This window comes from Cricetulus griseus (assembly GCF_003668045.3).
Source record: "Cricetulus griseus strain 17A/GY chromosome 1 unlocalized genomic scaffold, alternate assembly CriGri-PICRH-1.0 chr1_1, whole genome shotgun sequence".
In the NCBI taxonomy this organism is placed as follows: Eukaryota; Metazoa; Chordata; class Mammalia; order Rodentia; family Cricetidae; genus Cricetulus; species Cricetulus griseus.
This window is the reverse complement of record NW_023276807.1, coordinates 29,772,237-29,789,218: the sequence shown is the minus strand read 5'-3', so window position 1 is coordinate 29,789,218 and position 16,982 is coordinate 29,772,237. Positions and strand designations below refer to the sequence as shown.

The window sequence follows — 16,982 nt, the reverse complement described above, 5'->3', positions numbered from 1 at the left end:
TCTCAGTAAAGCAATGGTTCAATTCAGTGGTCCTGGTCTCTTGCTAGTCATAGCTCACTGTTCAGCCACAGCTGATCAGAAACCACAGTTTTTAAAATTCAAATATACTGTGCAAATGGCCCTGTCTTAGGGTTTCTATTGCTATGATAAAACACCATGACCATAAACAACTTGGAGAGGATAGGATTAAATTAATTTCATTTATAACTCCCAGGTCACACTCTGTTGCTGAGCTAAGTTGGAGCGGAAATCTGGAGGCAGGAGCTGATGCAGAGTACAGGGAGGGATGCTGCTTACTGGCTTGCTCCACCTCATTTGTTCAGCCTGCTTTCTTATTGTACCCAGGCACCACTCCCAATGGACTGGGCCCTCCCACTAATTAAGAAAATGCCATTTAAGCTTTCCCTCAACCAGGTCTTTTGGAAGCATTTTCTCAACTCAGAGTCCATCTTCCAAGATGATTACAGTCTGCATCAGGTTGACATAAGACTGACACAGGCCCTGAAGTGAAGTTGTTGCTTCACTTTGACATGTCACAAACCAGGCCTCCGACATGTGCATACTATTAGCATTGTCTTTAACATTCCCACAGAACAACCGAGAAGCTTCGAATACTTGATGTCACTTCATTGTAAAACCCCAAACACACCCACAATCCTAACGACCCATGTCCACAGTCCCCTGAACAACATGGTCAGGTTGGTTGCAATGATAACTCAGCTTTGGATTGCTAGAGGATTTAAACAAAGTTGTAGACATAGTACATAGTAGGGGATCAATAAATATCACTTAATATAGCAGTAGATTTGGCAACTAATTCCATTTAGGGTTCCTGTGTTCCTCTTCTAGAGGGACTTGTATATTAAGCTTTGCCTCTCACTGAGATTTTGCCATCTGGTGAAGAAATGTCCAACGTCACCGGAAAGCTGTGAGATATATGTGGGGGTGGGGCGGGGCAACCTCTCAAGGCATATGTTATCCCCTCAGATACTGAGTAGCTATCTCTCCCATTATGTGAAGCCAGTTCAGTTTGTCCCTGGGCTCCAAATGCCAGCCTTCTCAGCAGCTGGCCCTGTTTACTTCTTTTCTTCTTGGCTCATGCTTTGGCCAGAGGGCAGATGAGAAACTTACCGTGTGGCTCCAGCTGCTGGCTGGGCTAAAGACAACCCTGGACAGCTGAAGATTCAGTGTGGACTGAAAATTGGAACTCTGTCCCAGCTAAGAAAATTCAACTGGCTAATTTAAGACAATATGTATTCATTGAACACAGTGGTAAGTTTCCTAATGACATTTTAAGGTATTTTTAACGTGTGTGTGTGTGTGTGTGTGTGTGTGTGTGTGTGTGTGTGTGTGTGTTTGCATATGGATGCAGGTACCCATAGAGGCCAGAAGAGGACATTGTGTCCCTGAGATGCTGTTAACAGGTGGTTGTGAGTGAGCTGCTGGGAATGGATACTGGGAACTGAACTTGAGTCCTCTGGAAGAGCAGTATGCACTTGTCGACAGAAGTTTCTGTCCTGCCCAGCCCTGCAGCCCCAAATAAACACACAGAGGCTTATATTAATTAAAAACTGTTTGGCCTATTGCTCAGGCTTATTACTAACAAACTCTTACAACATAAATTAACCCATAATACTTACCTATGTTTAGCCATGTGGCTTGGTACATTTTCTCAGTAAGGCATTCTCATCTTGCTTCTTCTGCATCTGGCTGACAACTCACTCTCCGCCTTTTCTCTTCCTAGAATTCTCCTAGTCTAGTAGCCCCACCTAAACTTCCTGCCTGACTACTGGCTCTTACAATAAATCTTTCTGCCACCTGCTTGAGTTCTGCCCGCCACGTGGGTGGGCAAAATAATACACAGAGACTTATGTTAGATACAAATACTGCTTGGCCAATGACTAGGATTTCTCATCTGCTAGCTCAGTCTTAATGATCATAAATCTATATATTTTATAAGACTTATCTTATCGGATGCCTTCCGTTGGTGTCCTCATCCCAGGATCACATGGTGGCTCAGAACAGAGAGCAGGAGGAAGGAGTGAAGGGGAAAGGAACCACTTCCTGCTTGTCCTTGCCTAAGTATGAGTCTTCTTGCTATGTCACTTCCTTCCTGGATCACCACTTCTTTACTACATTTCCCAGAATCCTCCTTGACTCCTAGTCCCGTCTAACTTGCTGCCTCATTAGCCAAACAGTACTTTATTTATCATCCAATAGGACAAACACATAGACAGACTCACTTCCCCCATCAACTGGCCAGTCAGCATTTTATTAAACCAATACCAGTAACAAATCTTTACAGTGTACAAGAGCATTATCATACAACCTGCACTCTTAACTGTTGAACCACAGCCTAGTCCCAAAAATGACATTTAGTCAAGCTAATCATGCAGTTTGACCATGGTCACCCCGTTACCCTCTTCTCCCCCCATGCACTCTGTTCCCTGCTTCTCCCTTCCTCTTCCCAAACAGCCTCCATTCTATTTGCGCGCGTGCACGTGTATGTGTGTGTGTGTGTGTGTGTGTGTGTGTGTGTGTGTGTGTTCGTGTTAAATCTAGGAGATGTGTGCCTTGTCCTGGGTCAAGCTTACCTTTCATAACACAACCATCCCTACTTCCACCCGTTTCCGCCCCAAATTGTCCTGCGTGATCGTCTTGCCGGCAAGAACGACACAGGACACTCAGATCCTTCTGCAGTAAAGCTTTAATGCATCTTGAGAGAGAGAGAGCATAAGCTTGAAAGACCCCCGCAGAGGTACTTTCGTGGAAGAAGACCCACACCCAGGAATCAGCGAAACTACGAACTTTGGATGTAAGAACAAGAGGATTTATTAATAACACGGATATCCGGGGCTTAGCTTCTGTTTTGCCAAGCCCAGAGCCCCGGAAGGAGGGTCCTTTTTATAAGGGAAAACAGGCATAGTACAGAAGCGAAAAGCATCAAATCAGCATTTTCTTAAGGTTTAATAGCCAGGCGAAATGGCCTTATCTCCTGCCGGTCCAGATGGCTGGCCTTGGGACGGAGCGATCCGGCCTTGCGTGGGGCGGGGAGTGAGGGCCAGCAGGCTGCAGAGATCAAAAGGTCGGGGAGAGTGCTAAGGAGGGGAGAGTGCTAAGGAGGGAAGAGTGCTAAGGAGGGAAGAGTGCTAAGGAGGGAAGGATGTATTCGTGCGCCCCGCCAGCTGCCGACCAGAGTAGGAAGGCTACGGCCGGGGGGGGGGGGGGGGGGGGGGGGGGGGGGGGGTCTTTCAAGCTTACAGAGCGGAGACCCCGAGCCAAGAATCCTGTCCCCTAATAAAGGCTCACAAACTCTGAGCGATGCATGTACAGCTGGGATAGGTGGATGACTCGTCACCCTATATGACGCCATGGAATAGGCGAGGCTAGGCAGTGGAAAAACACTGAGCACATGCATACCAACGTTGTTTACTTGATCGGGCAGCGGATGTCAGCGCCATCTTGTAATGGCGAATGTGAGTGCGGCTCCTCACACCAAATGACATAAAGTATACTCTTCCTGGCGGCTGAATGCAGGTCTTCAATAGGAGAGTTTGAAAATGGAAAAGGAGAATTCAAATCAATTGTTGCACAGCCTCACTCGTGGAGGAAGTTTATTCTCATGAAACAGGGGAACATCCCATTCTGCTTCCCTAAATACCTTCCAGGAACCTGTTTGGAAAGGCAGGGGGAAGGCCGGGGGACTGCACGCGCTCAGGTAAGGGGATGGGGCAGAGTGGGTCACCACTTCCCGGGCACCTTTAGTTTTGGTTGGTTACATAAATTAGCTTTTGTTAATGAAGAAGGAAATAAAAGGCAGAAGGGAGCTATTCCTCATCGTGTGTGTGTGTGTGTGTGTGTGTGTGTGTGTGTGTGTGTAAGTCCTCCCACCTGCAAATTCAACTGTGTGTGTCCACACTTCTGTGTGTTTCCTGACTCGTTCCTGCCAAGATCGTGTCACAGTGAAAAGAAGCGGGAGGAAGAGTGATTCCTTCATTCCGCACGTCTGCAGCCTGGGTTTTCATCCTGTTAAGGTGACTCAAGTTATGTTCACTGTGGGTTGTCTACCTGGGACCGACCTGGGCCTCCACCCTGATGCTTTGAAAAACACAAAGGAGGCACATCCTCTAATGTCCACCAGGTGGCGGTCAAACTTCAGGAGATGCAAACAGGATGCGCTGGAGACCTGGCAATTGAGGCCAGCTGTCACTCATTAGCCCAGCTGGAGATGCCCGCGAGGCCACTGATTCAAACAGCTGTGAAACAGCTCCCGGGGCATGAAAAAACACTCATGGTTCCAGAAAAACAAAAAAACAAAAACAAAAACTCAGCAAATGGATGTAACCATTTTCCTCAGTTAATCAAAATCAAATACTTCTTTCCACAGCTACGGGGACAGGAGGTGGGTGTTGATGGGGACAGAACATGGCACTCATCAAAATCGCTCCCAAAGAGGCCAAGCGTGAAGACATTCTTGGATTCTGTTGTCCGGTGCTGTAGGAAGTGGCCTGAGACAGCAATCTCCGCAGGCCTTGCCCAACCGGTTCCTGTTGCCTTTCATGCTGAGAATTAGCCCACACTCCCACTAGATTCCTGGGGAGGTTATGTTTATTCTGTAATGGCTGCTAGCATACTTCACTTGGCTCTGAGTTAAAGAATAAAAGCCCTGGGATGGGAGCAGGTTCCCGTAGCTCCTGCCCGATCCCATTTGCGCAGGGGGACCTGCCTTCCTTCTCAGTTTACCGAGGGTGGCAATAGGAGTCAATAAAATGTCTGGCTTCCTCAAATCCCTTCCAGCAGCCTGTCTGGAAGGGTGGACTGTGTCACTTCTGTTTTTAGCTTTGCCATTGGCTCTGTAAATAGGATTTTGGCTATGAGGAAAGAGCCTTACAACTGCGCCCCTTCGTGGCCACCGCAATACCTGCAACGGCCTTTGGAAATAAGTAGGTGTTTGCTCCGAGTTGACTTCAGCCTTTGGGCCCTTCTGCCCTCTTCTTGTGGCCTTTGCCCACTCTAGAGGCACAGGGAGAGGGAGCCTTACCAACTTCAGCTCCTTCTAGAATGTGCTAGAAGGTATTTATAGGGCATGAGGGATTTAGCTTCAGCCAACTGAATCACATATGCTGGAACAGACATGAGTAGATTTGTTTCCTGGATATTTATTTAGGTTCTGATGGCTTTGCTTCAAGGACCCTGGTTTTGTTTGTTTGTTTTGATATTATTTATTTATTTATTTGTTTGTTTGTTTATTTATTTATTGGCTCAAGGACCCTGTTTTTAAACTCCTGGTATGGCACTGGCATATATCACTATGCTCCTGGGAGTGTGAAAAATGTGACAAAAGCTGCCCACCCTGCCTGAGCTCAGCTGTGAGCCTCTGGTGTCCTCCCTGTCTGGAAATGGAAGGTCTCACTGGGTGTTTGGGGAGTGGGATTGGGTTCCTGCTGATACGAGGAAACCTGAAACAGCAGCAGCAGCACATGACGGACAATTAGACAATTTATTCAAAGAGAGTTCAGTAAATCATTAGCTATTTTATTACCAGGAAGGAAAGCATCACTGACATATTAGTAGGACGTGATTTAAACTCTGAGTTAAAATTCGAGACACCCATGGTATCTGATTGCAATAGAAATGCCATTTCTGTTGTCTTTAAAAATAAGCAAGAAATAGATGTCTGCTCTAGGCGCCTCCCTTGTGGATGCTCCCGGAGCCAGGCTTCTAGTGGCCTGGGTCACTGGCTTTCTCTTTGGGGTGCAAGCGCCCCTTATCATGGCACCTCTGCATGCCACAGATAAAACACTTAATCCCTGCATAAACAGCTCATGTAATTTTCTTCTGTCTTCCTAACTGGCTGCGACTTACTGCTCCACTCACCTGGGATTAACTCCCCCGTGTCTCCCTCCACACTGACTGGCTGCTGTATTCTTTCTTATCTCTGTGTCCATTTTCTTCTGACACAGACCTCTCTGGAGGGCTCTGCACAGATCACAAAAGCCTCTGGCTTCCCATGCATTTCTTCATTTCCTCCTTTAGTGACCGGCACCCTGGGAGATGCTGGATGACACTTAGAGGAGTCCCTGAGAACATCGCTGTGTATTGATGGTGTGGTTTTGGATCCTTCAACTTCACAACCCCCAAAACATTAGCATAGATCTTCTTGCAAGAAACTGTCTTGATGGAAAGTCCATTAAGGAAAGAAAGTTGCAGCCCATGGAATTTACTTTACACAGTAAAAGGCATGGAGAATGTGGCCAGCAGGGAGCACTCTCTTAGCAAAGTGAACAGGCTTCACTTGGCACCTAAGTCACTGAACACTCTCTGTCACAGTTCTTGCTGCTGCAGAACTGGGAGCAGGCTCTGGCTTTCACACAATTCACAGGCCTGTGTGCTTCCATCTTTTGCAATTTTGGATACTACATTTACTTTATAATAAAGGCCAGTGTGGAACTGTGAGCAGAAAACCTACAAAGTACTCCTTCCAAATTTTGTCATAGAGATTTTCTGGGGGATATGCATGTGTAAGTCCCCTTGAAGTCAAGAAGAAGGCAACAGATTCCCCTCAGCTGCAATTACAGGTGGTGATGAGCTGCCCACCATGGATGCTAGGAACTGGACTTGGGATTCCTGTGTAAAAGCAGCATACATTCTTAATCACTGAGCCATATCTCCAGCCGCCTTTTCTGGAATCCAATGCTGTGCCTTGAAAGACTGAGGGCCTCTGTGTGTGTTAATCATGTTGGTATGAATGTGTACATGTCTGTCCCAGGACGAATGGCCCCCTGCTGAATCTTGCATTTACAAATTAACAAACTTCCTTGAGGGAATTTTAAATAACGAGTGATTCATTTGGGGCAGTGTGGCAGTTCTCAGGAAAACATCTTGTACATGTATGCCTGTGGATTTGAGTGTACATGTGTGTTCATAGGCGCCTGGGTGTGTATATGTGTGTGTGTGCATGTCTGTGCACACACGTTCCTGTATGCCTCTGTCGCTTTGGGGGGTCTGGATATGAATTTGTGTGTGCATTAGAGTTTGCGGGCATTCACACTGGCGGTCGACAGAGGGACGTGTCAATGAAGGCAGGCAGACGGCCAGATCCATATCCTATGGAATTTGGCTACAAGTTCCTGCTATTATGCCGTTATGGAGGTTCTCTTCACAAGGTCAAGCTCAATGGCTCCCAAGGGGCACAATGAAATGGGCTAAAGTTCAGTGTTCATTGGACCTTGGCCTCCCCTGGTACTGTGCCTCCCTCCCTGATGTCAAGGCTGCCCTGCCATGCTGTGCAACACTCCTGGCTCAGTGCTCCTTAACCTAAGTCAGGGAGCTGAATCAGCCCCAGTCATTTCTTCTCTAACCCAAAGGGTGCCTCATCTTCGACTCAGCTCTTCTCTCTCTGCTGAACTCTGCCCTGCTTTGGAGACTCCCTGGAGAACTCATCCACATGTGCGTGCCAACATTTGTTTCTTGTATGGACTTTAAATAACAGCCACTAAGTTGGGACTCGTGTAGAAATGAACACAGTGGATGGGACCTTGCCTTCCCACCCCTCTCTTCCCCTATGAAGAACAGCGAAGTAGAATTGAAGCTTAGAACTAAAAGGAAGAGCTTTTAAAGTGCTTAAAAATATTAAAGATAAAACTTTCAGGCTCTAAGTCAATGAGTGACGGTTAGGGTTCAGACCCATCTCTCCTGTCTTCCCAATGAAGGGCATTCAGAGGCTCTTGACTCCTAAAAACTCAATGCTGTCCATCCACCAGAAGAACCTGCTGTAGGTTGTTGAATGAGAAATGTCCTCTATAGGCTCCTGTATTTGAACCCTTGCCCTGCTTCCCACCCCATTGTTGGTACTATTTGGGAAGATTGTGGAACCTTTAGGAGGTAGAGCCTGGCAAGAGGAAGTGCGACACTAGGGGAGGGCTCTGAGTGTTCATAGCCTTGTCCCACTTCCTGTTCTTTATTTCCAGACTGCTGAGGCAGTGTGATGGGTTGGCGTCGTGCTCCACAGCCATGCTTTCCCTACCACAATGGACTGCATTCTGAAGTATAAGGCCAAACAAACCTTGTCTCCCTTGAGTTGCTTTCAACACAGTGTGGTCTTAGTGCAATGAGAAATGAACTAAGCTGCTGTCCTTACCGCCACTGTTCCTTTGAGATTACTCTTGGATATGAACTGTATGATTGTTCTTGGATACTAAACATGGTGAGCTCTAACATAGATGTAGTTTTAATAAATATCTGTATTTTTGAGAGACACATGTATAAAAACCACACAGGTATAAATTCATGAACAATCTAATCCTTGGGAGGAACTCTGCCATTTGCTTATCAAAGTCAAGTGTGGCTGGGGTGCAGAAGAACCTAGTGTATACTTTTGTCTCCAGGAGCCTTCCAAGTGGCTGTAATGAACACAGATCAGACCATAGACACTCTGAAGGTATATTGGCCTGGGAAGTTACAAGACCGGGAACAGACAGCAACAGCAAGCTGTACAAGCACATCTAGGGCCATCATCTCCACTGTCACGATGACATCACAATGGCAATAAGAAAAATGTACATGCTACACAATCATTAAAATCTATTCTATAATGCACAGAAAGTACCTGGTTAAAGCTGTTACATGTAAGACATTGTGTTCAGTGCAATAGATCAAACTTGTCAATAACTGGGTATAATATATACATACACATGCATAGCGTTTGAAGGTTGAACAAACTAACACACAGTGCTTTTCTGACACACCATGAGATATGAATCCTTATTTGAATCTGACAGCATTGCTGTCCCGTTTCCTCTGTGTTCTCATCCTGCTTTGCTCAGGCCCTGGCATGCAAAGGTTCATATGCATGTCCTTGTCATGAGGACATGTGTCTCCTTGGGTGCATTACTTGTAAATACTGCCATCCAGCCAGAGGCATCCTCATGCCATGATTCCCTTCCCATGTCTCCTCTGTCTTGGATTCTTTCCCTTTACTCGGAAGTATCAGTAATGTGCTAAGCTTGTCCCCTCTGACTTCATTCATTGTCCACTTTTGTGCTATACCTTTTCATTTTCAGTGGGAACCTCCAAATGTGCTCCCTAATGTTTTCTACATTATTCTCCCTTCCTTCCTTGCGTCCTTCTTCCCTCCCTCCTTCCCTCCCTTCCTGCCTTCCTTCCTTCCTTCTTCCCTTCCTTCCTTCCTTCCTTCCTTCCTTCCTTCCTTCCTTCCTTCCTTCCACTCTTTCTTTCTTCCTTGAATTCACTGAACTCCCGAGTACTAGCTTCTTACTTACAATACTTTTCTTTATAGCCAATGGTGGGGGCATTGGTGGGGATGAAAAACTCTTCAAAATTCTATTTTACAATACATAGAGAAAAGTTGGGTCTTGAGGGAGTTTCTTTTAAATACTATACATATTTGGCATTACACGAGGGATGGGGAGGACAAAAATAAACATGGCAATTTCTTTTAGTCTGTCTTTACAGAAGAAAGCATCCTCGATACCAAGTCTCTTCAGCATCTGCTCCCAGCAGTCTGCAAACAGAACACTTTACCCATAGAAGTGGATGGGTCCCTTTTTCTCTGCACATGCCCTGTTTCTGAGAGGTCCTGCAGATTTGGCTTTGTCTGGTCCTAGTTGAGCAGCGAGTAAGCACTAGATGAATTTTCCACGGATGAACTGGTTGTTTCTGGGGTGGAAACGTTATACGTTCCTGCAAAAAAAAAAAAAAAGCCAAAGCAGCAATTTCAGCCTCCGAGACAAGGTTTCATGCACATTGGGGTGCAAAATCTTCTAAGGAACTTAGATGAGCTCTGGTCCAGCAGCCATGCCTGGGAACCAACCCAGGCCTGCCCTCCTCCCTAACCCAGCGTGCCAGAGAACAAACGACAGAAGTCCTCAAGCATGCATGGCAGCCACCAAGCACTAACTACTCCACAACACACCGGCAGCCAGATTTCCACACAGGACAGGGAGACATCGCCGTGGGCAGCCTCTCCCTAAGCGTCTACATGCATGGACCTGGGAAATTCTGCACGAGGAACCCTTCCTGGTCCCCTTGTTTATCTTGACTTGGGGAAGTCTGCAGGAGGAGCTAACCATTGAGCAGAAGGTCCATGAAGGGAGGACAAGGAAAGAGAAGAACGACTAAAGGGAGAAAGAGGCAGGGTGGGGATGAGCGACAGATACCAACAGAAGTACCAAGGACCAGCACAGCGGGAAGGACAGCTGGTGGGACTGCTCAGCTTTATGTGGGCAGACGGCAGGCACTGTGCGCGAAGAAGATACAGCACAAATGCTGGGAGAGGGAAGGGTCGAAGTGACTACCCTACCATCAGGATGATGAACTGCCACTGCTAACAGGGTTTCCATCATTGCTTGGGGGGACCTTTGGGGTTGCTGACAACATAAACCAAAGTTACAGTAATTAGCCCTCCCCCCACAAAAATACCTTATCCAGAGCAGGGCTGTACTGATGACCCATGCAAGAGTGTCCAACAGCATTGACCAAGAATCACCAAGAATCTCAGGCCCTGACACCCCAGGAACAAAGCCCACCTCCCAACTTAGACCCGGATTGTTCACAAATAGAGTGTATTCTATTGGCCTCATATCTTGCCAAGTTCAGATTCAGTGGATTAGTTAACAATTTCTGCTGACTTCATTGGAAATGCTAAATGTGCATGAAGTCCAGTCATTCTAGTATTCCGGAGACTTGGTCATTTCATGCAAGGCCAGGTTAGTGACATTCAAAGTGAAACGTGACAATGGTGTAGTCCCATTGGGGAATGGAGTGATTCCCCAATTTGCCACTATATCCAGTGGAGGTTTGGTCTCCATAGACTTCTCAGAACCTTCATGTTCAGATATATTTGACAGCAAATGTGTGATAGCCAGGGTCTGGAAGTCAACAGTCTTAAGTTTGCATTTGTGAGATCTATCTGGCTTTGAAGAGATGGACATGGGGCTGGGAGGTGGCCCAGTGGTAGAGTGCTTGCTTAGCATACTTGAGAACCTGGATTTGGTCCCTATCATGGAGAAAAACAAAAATAGAAAAGGAAAACTTGGGTGGCCATTTGTTTGTGGGAGGGGCAGTGTGATGGGAATGATCTATGAGGGGCAGTGTAACAGACTGCTCCATGGAGTGGTGTGCTGGGACTGTCCTATGGGGCAGAAGTGTGCTGGGACTGTCCTGCTAGGGCAATGTGCTGGGACTGTCCTGTCAGGGCAATGTGCTAGGACTGTGCTGTGGGAGGCAGGGTTTGGGACTGGATTCACATTCTGATAAGCTGAGACCATTCTGAATTCATTAACACTATTTATTTTCTATTTTCCAGGTAGAACTTATGATTATCCAATAGAATAACTTGGACAATGCATCATGTAAGCATACCCAGTTTGTAAATGTCAATGTATAGAAAAACAAAAACAAAAACCATGCTCTATAAGTGGGAGGAACAATACTGAAGTGACTCCTATAATCAAAATTTCCACATTTATTCTTTGAGTAACACAGAAAATTGATGTCTCTACTATTAACAAGATAAAAAGAAATCTGTGTTGGACAAGCCAAGAACTTGCAGATACTATTTATATTTGATAGACAGATCTCTGAGGCTTGTCAAGACTCCAAAAATCTTCATGAGTTTACATTAGTTGCCCACTTAGAGTAGCTGCCTGGTGGCTTGTGAACATATGAGCAAATTCCTGGATTCAGTCTCTAACCTAAACAGAGTTGTTCAGTTCCTTCCATGAACTGGGGGGGGGGGTGGAAGTAGGGGTGATAGTTCAGGGCCAGTCTGATCTGGTCCACCTGGGAGTACCTAGTAGTCACTACATACCTGTTTTACCAAAAAGATTATTAAATCTTCTGGATATTGGAGAGCTCATAGAAAACACGGGTGTAGATGAGCCTAGGGATGTTGACTAGAAGAGAGAAGGAAAAAGACAGTCACAAAGCAAGTCCAGGAGAACAGGACTATTTGGACTCTGGGTTGGGGGCGGGGTTGGCTAGATGCCTTCTAGCGGTCACTTGTAGGGGGACATGCTGACCACTCCTGCTTGGGGTCTGGCACAGGTGACACTGTCCATGGGGGCATGGACAGAGTGACATAGCAAGGCTTTAAATATCAGAGACCCATGCATGTGGCCCTTTTTTCCCTGCTCCCGCCTGGCTGTACAGGACTGGCTCCGTGAGTACTTCCTAATAAACTATCTGTTTTCAAACTAGTTGCCACTCCACTGCAATCTGCATACATTGAGCTCCACTTTAGTCACTTTCCTATGTCTCTAAGCCTATCCCTTAGGTCGAGTGGTGCGCTCTGAGCTGAATAAATAGTTTGCAAATATATATGAGTTATGTTCTCCTTCCCTCCTCCCCTTCACCCTCCATCCTTTCCCCTCCCTCCTCCCTCCCTCCCCCTCTCACCTTCCCCCGCCCTCCCTCTCTCCTTCCTCCTCCCTCCCTCTCTCCTTCCCCCTCCCTCCCTCCCTCCCTCCCTCCCTCTCTCCTTCCCCTCCCTCCTCTCTCCCTCCCTCCCTCCCTCCCTCCCTTCCCCGTCTCTCCTCTTTGCCTGTTCCTCACGTCTTTCTGCCTTCTTCCCTTCCTTCCCCTTTCTTTGCATTCATCTTTTCCTCTCCCCCCAATTCCCTTTCTGTTTTATTTTTCTTGGCTAAGGAGCCAGTTTAGCTCTCTTTACACACTAATCATAAGCTAAGTTGTATCCTTGCTTAAATGCACCTCTTGCTGTTTTGTAGACTTTTTTTTTCTTTTACTTTAACTTTACTGTTGGTTTTTTCTAGTATACCTTGGCATTTAAAATTTGGCATATAAATAAAAATATAAAAGAGCCAATCATATTCAAGGACAACAGTTATATTCTAGAAGATGAACTATAGTAAATTTATTTTATTATTTCTGTATTATTTCTTATGTTGGTTTTTTTTCCCCTAATTCCTTGAATTCTACCCAGAAACTTCTCACTGAGAATTTGATTTTCATCTAAAGGGCTCTATAATGTTGCTGTTGGTTTGGGGTTTTGAGACAGGGTCTCACTATGCAGACCTAGCTGCCCTGGTATTACTTGCTAAGTAGCCCTGGCTGGTCTCCAACTCTTGGAGATCCTACTGAGTGCTGAGAGTACAAATACCCACCACTGCTCTGGCTTATATGTCACCTTCAGATTGCATGCCATAGAAAACTGTGGGAGTCACATCTTAAAGAGATGTTCATGGTATGGCGCGTTGAACCAGAAGACTGTGGCAAGAAGCAATGATCCTTGGGTAATCTATGCTAGACTAAGTCACAGAAGCAGAGGGGTTTGTTTCTATTTTACCCAACTGATCACAACCCCAAGGTAACAGTCTAGTTCCTTGTATCTCATTAATGGAGTCCATGAGGGTATGCATGCAACAGAAAGTCTCTTCAGGACCAGGCTTACCTTTGAGTGCTGAGAAGACCATCTTGACAATGAAAACTTATGCAGCAAAGCTTCCTGCACCTACATTGTTTGAAAGAAACCAGTGTCAATTCAACAGACTTTGTTTGGGTGTGTTAGACCCTGCCAGAAACATGAAGCTATCATTATTCTTACCTTCTGATCCCAGAGGCAGCCAAAGAGTAAGATGAAGAGCCCCTGTGGAAAGGAATAAGGACAGCATTTTAATGGTACACCACGACTCAGGTCCACAGGAAAAAACTGTGAAGCCGGTGTTGACTGTGTGCCACCTCTTCCCACATCTGAGTGCATGTGATAAGTCCAGGACATGATGACATTAAAAGTGATACAACAGTTACACAGTGAGGGGCTTGAAATGGTTGATGCCAGGAGAATAACTTTTATTTTCCTCCAACCATGAATGGAATTATGCTAATACACGTCTCTAATCTACATTACTCCTAATTTTTTTTCCCCTCTAGGGAAGATATGGGATCGGGTATTTCTTTCCATGGAAGCATATCTTGAAAACCAATAGCTAAGAACCTTGTAGCTCATAACACATGGTGGTAGGAGTTGGGGTTCATATATCTTTTGTCACAAGCATCCAGGAGCAAGACGCTGCCTCGTCATCCACCTTTCTCTTACAGCTCATCTAACAAACTGGCCTCCACTGTGACTATATAGTACAGGAGAGCAAAGAAATGTCTTCACCTGAACACTACCAAATAGATTGGCATATACGGGTGCTCTTTCTTCAACATATCTTTCTGGAGGAACTATGTGGTATTCAGCATTCATTTCCTGCAAATGGCTTTTGAGAACCTTCCTCTAACCAAGGTCTTTATTTGACATTAGATAGGGAGATTCAGTGACCGACAGGAAGCCTGTTCTCACACAGCCAGAGCTTGCTGATGCTCGCAGAGACTAAATGGAGCCATGACCTGACTTAGTGACAATGCCATTCTTACTGAAGAGATAAGACTAGGGCAAGATTATCTTGAGTAAACAGCATCAACTAGTTTAGAATGGTGACTCTCCTCCTAATTGTACTATGGGGAACATTTGGAACCAGGTTATAGCACAGGTGATAAAAGGTTCAAGGTTCCATGGAGGCAGAAAACTGTGTCCCTTTGTCTCACCGAGTGCTTGTAATTAATGCTTTCTGAAGCTTAGGTCTCCTGTACATTCAAATCCTTCCCCATTCCTCCTCTTGTTTGTGTTTCTATCATTAGTTCATCCCACAGGAACAGACATTTCCTGAGATCCTAGTGCCTGGATGGATGGCTTACCTGGAAGGCATTGAGGAGGGTAAATATAATGTGGAACACAGCACTACTACCCTGGATCACTGTGGCAAGACCGAAACCCCAAGTGAGTCCCAAGAGTGGCGTGAGGACCCCGATGCTCTTGCTGATCTGGAACAGGCTGCTCTTCTCCTGCTTCCCTGGCTTGTCTCCGATGGAAGGCCTCAGAATCTTGGTGATGACCACCACCGTGATGCTCACATTCACCACCACAATAATCAAGGCCGGGATGGCAAAAGCCAGCAGTGCTCTGGTGTCCTCCCAGTTGAGCCAACACGCATTCTTCCTCATGTAGACTTCCTGCGGCTGGGTAACCCCCACTGTGATGGATGAGATAATGAGGGGGCAGCCGTAGCCTAGGGAAAAGGCGATGGCTTTCTGGGTGGACTTGCTTGCATCGTGCAGAATGAAAATCAGGCGGTAGAAGAGCATGAGGCCCAGGGTTAGCATCCAGAAGAAGACACTGAGGTAGAAGAAGTGGATGAAGAAGGTGGCAGCCACGCAGGCTGTTTCATTGAGTGGGTAGTGACCGTCGTGGATAGCACTAGCCACAATGAACCAGATGTCAGCAATCAGAAGGCAAAGCGCAATGTTGGCTATGCAGATGTGGCGCATATAGGAAGTTCGATTCTTGGTCACTGATTTCCACACCATGGCTTCCACAACTATACAGGCTGCTAAGCTGAAGATGGAAAAACCCAACCCAATGTAAGAAATGATATCCAGAAGTACTTTTAGGAGCGATCCTGGATCTGGGGAGTCTGGGGACATGAGGATGGAAAATGATGTCAGGTGGTTACATTTGCAGAACACCCTGTCCCTATTGTCCCTACCATCATCTTCCATAGTACACCCACTGCTGTCCCAGCCCCCAGTATAGTTGTCAAGGCTGAAGTTCCAAAAGACACACTGTGGCTTGCCACCCGGACGATGGTTGTTCTTAAAAGTCATGGAAATCCTAAATGGCTTGATGATGCCGCGGCTGACGGTGGTTGTCATCACTAAACTGTTGGAAGATATCTTTTTCTGGGCATCTTTGCCAAGGATGGCTTTTAGAGTTGGGAAAGCCACAGTGACAATAGATGAATCGGGCTGCAAGTTTCCCAGCTGACACTCATCAATGGCGACATCGCCCCACAGGTCAGAGTCTGCGAAAACAAACTTCTGTTGGTAGATTTGGGGGTGGCCATGTTTTATTACCATGCTCTTCATCTGAACATTAGGGTGGAAGAGGAATGGAGGGGTGTTGTCTCCAAGCTGTAGTGCTTTGGTAAACCTTTCCACTGAATACAGGAACTGAGAGCTCTGGTTGCTCTGTTGCTGTAGTAACTTCTCCCAGGAGTTCAAGGTGGATTTGTCTAAGATGACATTAATGGTAGCAAGCACATCCTGTAGGTGACATGGGGGGGGCATCAAACCACTTTTTCCAGATAAAAGAGACAAAAGAGCGTTTCTCTGGGTACTGGTTGGTGTGTATAAGTATAAGGCGTGGGGGCAGGGGAGTGGGGCGGGGAAGCAGAGAATCTGAGGCACCACAAGCAGAGATTTGTCCCCTGCTTTCTCAAGCAGAACACGGCAGAGGTGGGCATCATAAGGCCATGGGACTGTGATGAGCATTTAGGAACAATGACCAGGAAAATCACCCCCATCACTACTAAGACTTACTTGGCTGGCTGAGCAGGATCTTAGTGGTTTGTGTGTTTTTTTTATGTGTTTGCATGTTCGTGTGCATTTATGGGCGTACATACTTTTTGTGTGCCTGAAGGTACTGAAGTCAGTGGTTAACTGCCATCCTCCTGTTGTTTCCCCAGCACTGGGAGTCAAGCCCTATGCTCAACTTTTTTACATTGATTCTGGAGACTGAACTCAGACTCTCAGGCTTGTTTGGTAAACACTTTACAAACATCTCCCCAGGCCCTTGTAGACTTAACTTTAAATCACAAGCCTGTGAAGGCTTTTGGTAGGTAGCATGTGTCCAGGACAAGAAAGCCTCCGAAGATGTGCTCTAGCCTTGAACATCACATAAGCCATGGGAGTATTTACAAGGGCAGCTTTGTTTTCTGATAAACAATTTCTACCTCTTTTTCTTAAGCTTGGGCCAATGATTTTCATTCATTCCCTCAAAAAATTGAAAATAATTTTCTCTGTAATTTTGCCTTGTCTGACCTATGGAAGAATAAGCCTATGGACCAGGCTGAGTGGCATCCTCTAACAGGATATATCCTGCTACCTAAGCCTTGGGAATGTGA

At 46.2% G+C, this 16,982-nt stretch overlaps 1 protein-coding gene and 1 long non-coding RNA gene across 3 annotated transcripts in view; one reads left to right on the top strand and one right to left on the bottom strand.

Annotated features, from left to right (window-relative positions):
* The first annotated feature begins 3,444 nt into the window (after window positions 1-3,444).
* LOC113832325 lies at window positions 3,445-14,787 on the top strand. 2 transcript variants are annotated; one of them, XR_004772523.1, is made up of 4 exons: window positions 3,445-3,718; window positions 9,462-10,727; window positions 11,327-11,372; window positions 14,662-14,787. It is a non-coding gene; the product is annotated as an uncharacterized LOC113832325 (long non-coding RNA). The 2 variants fall into 2 exon arrangements; XR_004772522.1 differs by lacking the exon at window positions 14,662-14,787 and having other exon boundaries at window positions 11,327-12,409.
* Adgrf5 (adhesion G protein-coupled receptor F5) overlaps window positions 8,429-16,982 on the bottom strand; it is a 95,009-nt gene continuing 86,455 nt past the window's right edge. The window contains exons 18-22 of the mRNA XM_027387457.2: window positions 14,719-16,122; window positions 13,583-13,624; window positions 13,430-13,489; window positions 11,831-11,915; window positions 8,429-9,702 (exon numbers count right to left, since the gene is read on the bottom strand). Coding sequence (XP_027243258.1) covers window positions 9,623-9,702; window positions 11,831-11,915; window positions 13,430-13,489; window positions 13,583-13,624; window positions 14,719-16,122 — 1,671 coding nt within the window. The 3' untranslated portion in view covers window positions 8,429-9,622. The remainder of the gene's footprint in view (window positions 9,703-11,830; window positions 11,916-13,429; window positions 13,490-13,582; window positions 13,625-14,718; window positions 16,123-16,982) is intronic.